The sequence below is a fragment of the Schistocerca serialis genome, chromosome 1 (assembly GCF_023864345.2).
Source record: "Schistocerca serialis cubense isolate TAMUIC-IGC-003099 chromosome 1, iqSchSeri2.2, whole genome shotgun sequence".
NCBI classification, from domain to species: Eukaryota; Metazoa; Arthropoda; class Insecta; order Orthoptera; family Acrididae; genus Schistocerca; species Schistocerca serialis.
In genome coordinates, this window is record NC_064638.1 from 1,189,382,082 (window position 1) to 1,189,394,118 (window position 12,037).

The 12,037-nt window shown below is 41.5% G+C and overlaps 1 protein-coding gene across 1 annotated transcript in view; it reads right to left on the reverse strand.

The window, feature by feature from the left end:
• Positions 1-12,037, reverse strand: part of LOC126456503 (glutamate receptor ionotropic, kainate 1) — a 338,468-nt gene that overhangs the window by 18,098 nt on the left and 308,333 nt on the right. The window contains exon 14 of the mRNA XM_050092256.1: positions 7,747-7,911. Coding sequence (XP_049948213.1) covers positions 7,747-7,911 — 165 coding nt within the window. The remainder of the gene's footprint in view (positions 1-7,746; positions 7,912-12,037) is intronic.

Here is a 12,037-nt window from a genome sequence, read left to right on the forward strand (position 1 = left end):
ATCATATCTTATATCCACACCTTTAAATACATGAGTATCTTGAACTTGAAAGCTTTTTTTTTTTATTAGCTGTTACACAGTCAGTTACTGAAAGTGAATCTCTTCCGTTCCATTTCAGCAAGATAATGCCAGCCCGCACACAGCAAGACTTTCTATTACTTTTTTTCGTGTTTGTCAAACCCTAGGTTGGCAAGCAAGGTCGCTGGATCTCTCCCCAATTTAGAACGTTTGGAGCGTTGTGGGCAGAGCACTCCAACCAGCTCGGGATTTTGACGATCTAACGCGTTAACTAGACAGAATTAGGCTCAATATCCCTCTGGAGAACACCCAAAAAATTCTGTCAATCAATGTCAAGCCGAAAAAGTGCTTGCATAAGGGACAGAGCTGAACCATCGCCTTATCGACCTCCTCAATTTACGAAACATTTTATCTTGAATAAATAATCCAATTTCTCTGTAACTGTAATGAGTTGCCTGTCTGTACCTGTAAATCACATCTACCGTTTTCCGCCCGAGTTGGATAATTCCTTCGTGGTGGATCGCTGTTTCTTTTTCTTTTTGTCTTAGTGTATGTATGCTTACTGCTGAAGGAGCAGAAAACATCTGGCTAAAATATTTACTCCCCGTGCACAGAAAGGCAGCATCCTCGACTCCTGGTTCAAAGCAAAGATGATGCTTCTATACAAAAAGTATTCACGATCTGTAGAATTACCGTCCCATCAGTTTACTCCCTGTTACCTACAAAGTTTTCAGTAAAGTCTTGACAAATCGCATCAATGCTGTTGTATAAAACGCACAATTTCATAGAACAAGCTACAATGTGCAGTGGATGTAGGAAAATTGGCCATATACACCCCTTGTGTGAAGTAAATAGTCGAGACACTGAATATGGAATGTGATTGTGCATAGCTTTTATAGACTTTGGAAAGGCTTTTGATTCTGTCAGCCAGACTGCAGTCATACTGATACTGTCCAAACGAAGTCTGGGAACAAAAGTACATAGTCATATTATGTGATAATATGTTTATGTGCCCCGATGACTTCTGTCTGCATAGAAAATCACATGAGGGTATATTCCATTGGAAGAGGATTAAAGCAAGGTGACTATATCCCTGAAACTGCTTATAGCAGCCCCTGATGTGGCTAAGCCCAAAATCATTTGGAAAGAAAGAGGAATTACAGTAGATAGAAAAGGATTCTCTATCTTGAGGTTAACAAACAAGATAGTAATACTATCCAACAACATGATGGAATTGCAATCCTCTATAAAGGATTTATCAGAGAATTGCGAAAAGGGCGATCTAATGATAAATCTGTCCAAAACAGGTAACAATGCACAAGAAGTGGATAACTGCAAGAAAAATAATACTGAACAACAACTATCGAAACAACGTTAATGAATATGTTTGTCTGAGACAGTTTATTGACATAAAGGACAAATAAAACCCGAAATTTTGGCCGATTGAAGATAGGCTGGAGGGTTTATGGAAGAAACATCACGGCTTTTAAATCTCATACACCATCGACTTTACTAAAGTTTCTTCTGAAACAACATATTCTTCCCGTATTAACATATGGGTGTGAAACTTGGATTTTAAATGAGTTTGTCATAGAAACTACGAACGTCTCAGAGAGCTATGGAGGGATCACTGCTAGGGATCACTAAGACAGACCGGAGAAGATGTGAAGACATAAGAGCAAGAAGAGGCATTCCGGAGGTTGTGGAAAGGTTACAGGCTGTAAAGTGGAAACGGGCAGCACATATCACACGAAAAAACGGCCGAAGATGGACGAAGGCAGTACTAGACTGTAGTCGCAGAGAAAGACGAAGACCACGCCGCAGGTAACCCAACCGCTGGGATGAACAACTGAACAAACTTGCAGGCTTCATCTGGCAGTGGACAACTGCAGGAAACAGAAGCGTGTGTAAACAGCTCGCTGAACAACAAACAAATAAGCCGTAGGAGCACGTCAAGTAGAATGACCATATACACCAAATTATAGGAAAATCTTCTACTTCTACCTCTATAATCTTCGAACCCCTCTGAAGTGCATGGCAAAGGGTACGTCCCACTTTACCACTTATTGGGTCTTTACATCATTCTACTCACGTATGGAGCTCAGGAAGAATGATTGTTTAAATGCCTCTCTACGCGCTGCTATAAAGCTAAACTTGTCGTCACCATCCCCTTCTCTTTCTTGAGTCATCAAAAAATGTTCAAATGTGTGTGAAATCTTATGGGACTTAACTGCTAAGGTCATCAGTCCCTAAGCTTACACACTACTTAACCTAAATTAACCTAAGGACAAACACACACACACCCATGCCCGAGGGAGGACTCTTGAGGCATCGGTCACTGATGGTTTGATGCGCCCTTCCACGAATTCCTCCCTTGTGGCAAATCTCCGAGTAGCAATTGAAACACACGTTATTCCCTGGTGTCTTAACAGATATCCTATTTATAGAATGAAGCCTTTCACGACGGAATGACGTAGCTGCTGGTAAACTTTCCGGTACCTGAGGTCGTGGTCCAAGAAACTCTTCGAATCCTTTTATAGACCACCTGGGTCAGCATTTGTAGTTGTACAGCGCTTCAGACAGAACTTGTAAAATATCATTAGCAATTTTCCTCATCATACCGTTGTAATATGGAGTGACTTCAACTTCCCAGGTATAGATTAGGAGTGTTACGTCATCAAAACTGGTGCCAGAGATAGGGAATCGTGTGGCATTGTTCTGGATGTCCTGTCTGAAAATTACCTTGAGCAGATACGAGGGTTGGAACTTAAATAGTGGCAACTGTTTATTCACAACCGATACAAAAGAGTTACATGTTTTCACCTGCTACTGTCCTTCAAAGTAGTCACCAGCGTTGCCAGCGATGTGGAAGGCGTAGTATGCCGTTAGCAGAGCCTGTACTGTTGATGGTGCGAATGGAGCGGTCTACTGCCTGTCGAATCTCTGGAACAGTTCTGAAGCGAATGCCACGAAGTGGTTCTTTCATCTCGGAATCACAAGGACTTAAGTCCGGGGAGTATGGTGGATGGTACAGTACTTCACAGTACCATCGACCGAACAGAGCAGCAACAGCCTGCGCTGTATGCGTCCGCGCATTGTCGTGCAAAATGATGGGTGGGTTGCGCAGAAAGTGTCGCCGCTTCTTTCGCAAAGCTGGTCGCAGGTGATGCTCCTAAAACGAATAATAATACTGTGCATTGGCCGTCTGCCGTGGAGGAACGTAATGTGTTAGTGTAACACCATCACAGTCGTACACGTGAATCACCATAACTTTCACCATACTGGAGCTCTGACGCACTTTCAATTTTCGCGGCGACCCATTATGGCACAATTCATTGGATTGACGTTTCAGTTTTGGCTCGTACGATGTGGCCCGTGTCTCATCCAGTGTTACGATACCGCATAAGAAAGCCTCTCCTTCGAGATCATAGCGCACCATGTGCGTCTGAGCAGCGTCGTAACGCATCCATTTCTGCATTTCCGTCAAGTCATGCGGAACCCATCGTGATGCAATTCTTCGCATGCCCAGGCGTTCCTTCAGGATGCGAATCACAGTCGTATGTGCAAATCCGGTTTCGTGGGTGAGCTCACGATTCGTATGGCGTCGATCCATTAATGCGACAACAGCATGCACTTTTTCTTCAGAGAGGCTAGGACGATCTGTCCGATGCATGTCTGCCTCAGTTTTCCGACCTTCGTTGAAGGTTTTTACCCAACGTGCCACTGTTCTGTACGGCAATGCCGATTCCCCGCACGCCTCTTGAAGACCTTGATGACACTGTCGTGCTATACGACCTCTGACACATTCAATCTTGATCCAACTCCGTTGCTCCTGTATCGAAAACATAGTGACATTGTTACGTTAAACCGCTCGCTCACAAGTGACTGTGTTTACCTCGATTGCGCGCAATGGGGGGGGGGGGGGGGGGCGTGGGACGGACGAGTTCATTTGCTCGGAGGTAAGGTAGGTATGCCAACAAAACGTGTGTGCTATCAGCGACAGTAAGAGATTTCATTGCATAGCGTCTCCACAGCAGTGTTATCACTATTTAAATTCCAACCTACGTAGTTAGAGAACCAACTCGTGAGGGTAATGCCTTAGACCTCCTGGCAACAAACAGACCTGAACTTACCGAATGAGTTAACGTAGAGGAAGGTATCACTGATCGTAAGGCTGTGACAGCATCTATGACGACGGGTCCTACAAGGAATGTTAAGAAAGGTAGGAAGATGTACTTGCTCAGCAAGGTGGCAGGATACAAATTTCAGAATATCTCAGCAGTCACCCATCAAATATGCTGCGATGAGGACGAATATGTAGAGAACAAAGGAGAAAATTCAAAAGTATCGTTCAATATGCCTCAGACAAGTACGTTCCGAGTAAGGTTTTAAAGGATGGGAAAGACCCATCATGGTTTAATAGCTGTGTTAGAAAAGCGCTACGTAAACAATGAGCACTTCATCTCAGCTTCAAAAGGAGCAAAAGCCTAGGTGACAAACAAGAGCTGACCGAAGCGAAAATGAGCGTAAGAAGAGAAATAAGAGAAGCGTTCAATGATGTTGAAAGTAAGACGTTGTCAACCAACGAGAAAAAACTATAAGAGATTTTGGTCGTATGTAAAATAAGTAAGTGGGTCAAATACTGATAGCGCTCTTCCGAAGTTGTTTCACCGTGGAAGATCGAAGCATTGTCCCTCCTTTCAATCGTCGTAGGAACATCTAAATGGCAGATATTGAGATAGCCGATCGTGGAACTGAAAAGCAGCTACAATTACTTAGTAGTCGAAAGGCTTCAGGACCATATGAGATTCCTATAAGATTCTATAATGATTATGCGTAAGAACTTTCTCCCCTTCTAGCAGTAATTTATCGTAGATCGTTTGAGCAACTAAAGGTACCTAACTACTGGAAAAAAGCGCAGGTCATTCCCGTTTTTAAGAAAGGCCGTAAGACAAATCCACACAATTGTAGACCTATATCGTTGACGTCAGTCTGTAGTAGAATTATGGAACATGTTTTATGCTCAATAATTATGACGTTTTTGGAAAATGAACAGCTGCTCTATATAAATCAACATGGATTCCGCAAACAGAGATCCTGCGAAACTCAGCTCGCTCTGTTCCTCCATGAGACCCACAGCGCAGTGGACAACGGCGCTCGGGCTGATACCGTGTTCCTTGATTTCAGTAACGCATTAGACACCTTCCCGCATTGCCCTTTAATGAAAAAAATACGAACTTACGGATTATCGCAGCAGACCTGCGATTGGATTCAAGACTTTCTTGCATACAGAACTCAATCCGTCGCTCTTAACGGGATGAAATTGACAGATATAAAGGTAATATCCGGAATACCACAGTGAAGTGTGATATGGCCGTTACTGTTTAAAATATATATAAATGATCGAGTAGAAAGCTTCGGATGCTCTTTAACGCTATTCGCAGATGATGCAGTTGTCTGTACCAAAGTAGCAACGCCAGAAGATAGAAAGAATTTGCAGAACGACCTGTAGAGAATGGATGAATGGTGCAGACTGTGGCAGTTGACCCTGAAAGTAAATAATTGTAACATATTGCGCATACATAAGAAAAGAAATCCACTAGTGTACAGCTACACTACTGACGACAAACAACTGGAGACAGCGTCTGCCATAAAAATCTAGGCGCAACTACGAACAGCGACCACAAGTGGAATGACCATATAAAACATATAGTGGGAAAAGCAGACACCAGACGCAGATTCATCGGAAGAATCTTAAGGAGATGTAACTCATCCAAGAAAGAAGTGGCGTGTAAGGCACTTGGTCATCCGATTCTTGAGTATTGTTCATCTATCTGGGATCCCTATCAGGTAGGACTGATAGAGGGGGTAGAGAAGATCCAACGAAGAGCGGTGCGTTTCGTCACGGCATCGTTTAGCTGGCGAGAGAGCGTTACGGAGATGCTAAACAAACTCCATTGGCAAACGTTACAAGAGAGGCGTTATGCATCACGCAAAGATTTACTATTGAAATTTGAGGATAGCACTTTTCAGGAGGATTCAGACAACATATTACTTTCCCCCACATACATCTCGCCAATTGACCACGAGAAGAATATTCGAGAAAGGGAGAACCGATAGAGGTACTCAGCGTACCCTCCGCCACACACCGTCAGGTGGCTTGCGGAGTATGGATGTAGATGTAGATGTAGATGTAGAAATTAGAGGCAATACAGAGGCTTACCGACAATCATTCTTCCCACACACAATTCGCGAGTGGCACAGGGTTGGAGGGATCAGATAGTGGTACCCAAAGTACCCTCCGCCACACAGCAATAGGCGGCTTGCGGAGTATGATGTAGATGTAGATGTTCTGTTCCTGACTTGTCGTGCAGGACTGCGCTGGATATCCTCACAGGTACTCCTCCGCTGATTCTTGCCGATTGATCGGTCGGACGTCCGAGAGCGACATAAATACTGTAGGAAAGCGGATATGGTCAAAGTAACACGTAATGAACGAACATAATCCTTGTCAGAGATAAAACTTACCTATCGATTATCGTCTTGTCAAAGATAAAACTGTCTAGTGATTCTGTGGAGCCACTGTCCATATGTCGCTAAGTTTCATTGCCTCCTCTTTCCCATTAAAATTATCCTGATGCTTATAAGTTTCAATAGATTCTCTACACAGTCGTAGATAATAATTTGACGTTGTAAACAAAAAAAAGTCAAATTATCATCCACGACTATTATTCTTATTCAGTCTTGCTTCAGTTATCAACTGCGTCATAACTTCCTTTCTGGTGCCTTTACCTTTCCTAAAGAGAAACTGATCGTCATCTAACACGTCCTCAGATATCTTTTCGTTATATCCGGTACATGTTAAGGATGCGACATATCGTACCCAGTCAAGGCATGTAGTCGAAATACGATCGATGTACAACTCCCAAGACGGTACTACAGTTTGTCTGAGAGTTTTTCGATTTGTAACTTCAAAGTATCTGTGCATTACATACATAGCTCTCTAGATTGTTATCGTACTTCTTGGGTTTTGATTGTGCTCCCAAGTACTTACCAATTTTATTATATAAAGTCAATTGTCTCTCCAGCTATCTCTCTGACTCGCCAATCTCTCTCTCTCTCTCTCTCTCTCTCTCTCTCTCACACACACACACACACACACACACACACACACACACTCGTACTCTCTCTCTCTCTCTCTCTCTCTCTCTCTCTCTCTCTCTCTCTCACACACACACACACACACACACACACACACACACACACACACACACACTCGCACACACACACACACACACACACACACACACACACACACACACACACACATAGACGGAATATGTGTTAGTGTCTAACTTTCACTGAGTGAACAAGAACATATGTGAATTACATTGGGGACCAATTTATTGTAAATGAAACCCCAAACTACCTAGCAGAGTGCAATGAGGAGTGCGTTAGTATTGGTGGAAACTGCTTAAGGAATCATTAGTTTAACGACAAGTGACACCATCACACTGAAACTAGTTCCTTACACTGTTGAAGTGAAAACAGGAAACAGCCTCAAGCCTTTCGTTGTCTTTTTTTTTCAATTCTGCTTCTTAGTACACAAGCATACAACATTCTAAAAACCCTTTGGTTTGCTCTATCACCTTTATAATTTTTTATAGAGGTGTTACAGTTTTAAAAGTAAGAATTTTAAAAGATTTTTCCTGGAACGAGAGGACGTACCTATGTTGTCGACACCAAGTGCGTTCGCCTTGGACTCCTTGCCCTTCTCGGTGCGAGTGCACGTGTCTCCTGGGTTCTTCCACCACTTGTCGTACAGGATCTGAATCTCACCCTTCTCCTGTAGCTCCAAGATGGCCAGCGAAATTTTGTCGCGCCATGGAGACCCTGTAACAGATACACTGGGATATTAAAGACAGAAGAAAATCTATCCAATCTATTGATATTTTTTAATATTTTCCACAAGGCAAGCCCGTGCGCTGCATCACTATGCGGACGGTGATGATCCTCCTCTATCATCTGAGGATACCTTAGCGACGTGTTTTAAGAAGTATAAGAGCAGGTCTGGATCTTAAAAAGGAACTGTTACGTCTTTCAGACTATGTTGAGTGTAACGAATTATCTTATAACTACAGGAAATGGATTGAGAGTAACCGAATGAAAGGCCACAGTAATGGCGAGTAGCAAAAATGAGTTTAACAATAAACTTAACATCAGAATTGCGGACCACGAGGTGGACGAAGACAAAGAATTCTGCTACGTTGGGAGCAGTGCAATTCATGATCGAAGAAGCAAGGAGGAAGTAAAGAGCAGATTAGCACACACCCAATTTTCATTCTGTATTGTGTAGTGTCTTTAGTTTCTTGCTTATTTATACCAATTTCTTATATATCTTGATGGATTTTCCTATGTCTGTTGGGTTTGCCTTTTAATATTTCAAAATGCCGTACAATTTTTCTTTTCAATCTGTTAGCTCCAATTCTATCTGAGTGTCCATAGAACGTTAGTCTTCGTTTCCTAATTTTGTCGATACGATTATGTACAAATCTGTTACATCTTAATTTAAATTTAATTCATTGCTTTGGCTCACATCATTATCGCAGATAAATGTGAAGCTTGGTATTTCTCACAAGGGAACCTCCCCATCGCACCCCCCTCAGATTTAGTTATAAATTGACACAGTGGATAGGCCTTGAAAAACTGAACACAGGTCAATCGAGAAAACAGGAAGAAGTTGTGTGGAACTATGAAAAAATAAGCAAAATATACAAACTGAGTAGTTCAAGTGTAAGATATGCAACATCAACGACTATGTAAGCTGAAGAGCGCCGTGGTCCCGTGGTTAGAGTGATCAACTGCGGAACGAGAAGTCCTTGGTTCGAGTCCTCCTTCGAATAAAACTTTTACTTACTTTATTTTCGCAAAGTTACGATCTGACCGTTCATTCATTGACGTCTCTGTTCACTGTAATAAGTTTAGTATCTGTGTTTTGCAACCGCACCGCAAAACCGTGCGATTAGACGAAAGGACGTGCCTCTCCAGTAGGAAGCGAAAATATTTGATCGCAAATTCATAGGTCAACCGATTCCTCCACAGGAAAACACGTCTGAAATATTCTATACGACACTGGTGACAGCATGTGCGTCACATTACAGGAATATGTTGTCGACCCACCTAACTTGCACACTTGGCGAATGGGTAAAAAGATTCTTCTACCTTTCTCGATTTAGGTTTTCTTATGGATGTGATAATCACTCCCAAAAAAGTGATGAAAACATAAGAGTTTGTCACATAAATGGCAACAAATGAATGCAACAGTTTCACAGTCGCACAGCTTTCACTGTGCTCTGTCAAAACATACGTTTTTAACGTTTTCAAGTTTTTCCGTGTGAAGACCGTCAAATCCTGCATGTGTCCAAGCAAATCTGAACATGTCCTGGAATTTTAGAGAGCGAAGTTGATCATGTCTGAGTGCATGAACTTTGATAATGGTCTGAAAATAAAAAATTAAAACTTTTCACTAGAGGGAGGATTGAACTAGGGACCTTCCGTTCCGTTGCTGCTCACGGTAACCACGGGACCACGCTGCTCCGCAGTGTACACGTACCTTAATGTGGCTTATCTTGCACACGGACTACTCAGTTTGTATATTTTGCTTATTTTTTTCATAGTTCCATACAACTTCTTCCTGTTTTCTCGATTGATCTGTGTTCTGTTTTTTGTGGCCTATCCCTATGCCAACTTATAACTAAATCTGAGGGGGGTGCGATGGGGAGGTTCCCTTGTCAGTAACATCGCCTTTATATGACTCATTTCAAATCTTTGTATTACGGCTCTGTTTCCAAAGAACATCCTCACATCCTTTCTACCTTTTTTCTTTATCATTTTTATTGGTCTTAAAATTAGTTCCTTTTATGCATATGCGCAATCTGGCCGAAATACTATATTGTAATGATGAATATTTCCGCTCCTATAGAATGCATTTTATTGTTAACATTTTTTGTTGCGTGAAATGCTAATTCCTTGTTTCTCTGTCTTGCTCTGATTGCTTCTTTTCTGCCTCCATTACTTGAATAACTTCTGCTAGATAACTAAATTTTTCTAATCTTCCGATATTTTGACACTATGTGCATAGTTTAGCTAATATTTTCATACTTTGTGCATAATTTTGATGGTAAACTCTTATTGTTTCTCATTACTCCTGTAGTTGTGATTTTCTTGCTGTTTAAGTGTATCTATGCGTTTTTGTGACAGAGATGCAGAAACATCTCATCATCTACAAATGACAAACACTTAATTTTGAGATCATCCATTATCAAGCCAACTTGTATTCCGTTCTTGACATTAGATTCTGCCTATTTCGTCTCACAGCCTCTAACCATAGTTTTCAAGAGTACAGTTGAACAAGACTGTCTAATTCCTGTTGTGTTTCCCTATGTATTCCAAGTTCTCATAGGGCCTTAAGTGAGGTCCGTCACTCTGTACCGTCATAGTCCTTTTTGAAATACAGAAATGTACGCCAATATTCTCTAGCTTTTTTAGTCGCTTCTTGCAATGTTCGTCTCAGACAGTCATTTGTTCCACATTGAGTCTGCCTTTCCTAATGCTGCCCGAAATTCTCCTAAGTCGGCATCCAGCCATTCTCAATTGTGACAGATGCTGCATCCATGATTTGTATGCTATAGGAGTATCCTTAAACCACTCTACTTGGTGACATGTTAGTCGTCAACTTTTGTATGTAACAAGGAGATTAATCCTCCTCTCCAAACGTGGTACCTTTCCTTCTTCAAACATTGTTGTCTCTGCTTAGTTTGTTTTCTACGATATTTTATAACTTCTGGTGTGTTATCATCTTCCGATGCTTTAATGTTATTTAAGGAGTTCAGACTCCCTCCTGTATTACTTCACGTTTGATATATTCCAGTATGCCTTTTGGCGCCTTACAATTTCAAGACTACTATCGAACTTGCTCTGCTAAGCTCTTCCTTTCGGCGCTTAAGTTAATGTGCACTTTCGACAGAGAGTATAACGTTTTCAACAAAACCAAGATTTTTCAAATATGTTCCATTAACTAGTATTCCTTCTTAATTTTCCCAGTTAATGAACGTAAAAAGTTCTTACAGAACTTAAAAGAAATCATGACTGTTCATGTTGTTATAGAGATGGAATTAATGTCTTCAGTTATTATAAAAACAGGACGCTATCAAAGGCTGTTTAGAAGTCTTAAAACGGCAATCGTGGCATTCACGGTGTCACACGTGGAAACAAAATCAACAATCGTTGCTCATGATTGTCACAGCAGAACACATTAATTCTTTACTTGTATTTTTCTGTTCGAGAACAATAAAATTTGCAAGTGCTCAAAAAATAGGCAAAAGTGATTTTTTTTCCGAATGAGTATTTTTTTCTGCAGCATAGACTTCTGAAAAAATTGCCTTTACTGACACAGGTACTTATATCGTTCTGGTCTCTAGCAAATGTTCGAGTTTACATTTCACACATTCCCAAACTCAGTACGTAGGTCGCTTCAGTACTTTTCTTACTTACCTTGTATTTACCGCTAATGTCTCGTCCAGCGCAAATTCGCAAGCTACTAGAATAAAGCATCCTGTAGATAAGAAGGGTAAACCAAGAGACCCGCAAAATATACTCTGTTGTCCTTAACATCAGTTTTGAACATGTTCTGAGTTCAAGTACCTAGATTCCGGAGAACGTTTGATACTGTGCCCCACTGTAGACTCTTAACGAAGATCCGAACATACGGAATAGATTCCCAGATATGTGAGTGGATCGAACATTTCTTAAACAACGGAACGCGGTACGCTGGCGTGGACGGAGACAAAGGGCATCATGAGGAGAACCCCTGGGAAATGGGATAGGACCTCTCTTGTTCTCTATACAGGGTGTATCATAATTAATGGCGTAAACGCGTACAGTTAGAACTACACGAGACTAGCAGCGAAAAATTTCATTAAACGTGGGCTATAAGAGATAGAACAAAGAAAATGTTGTG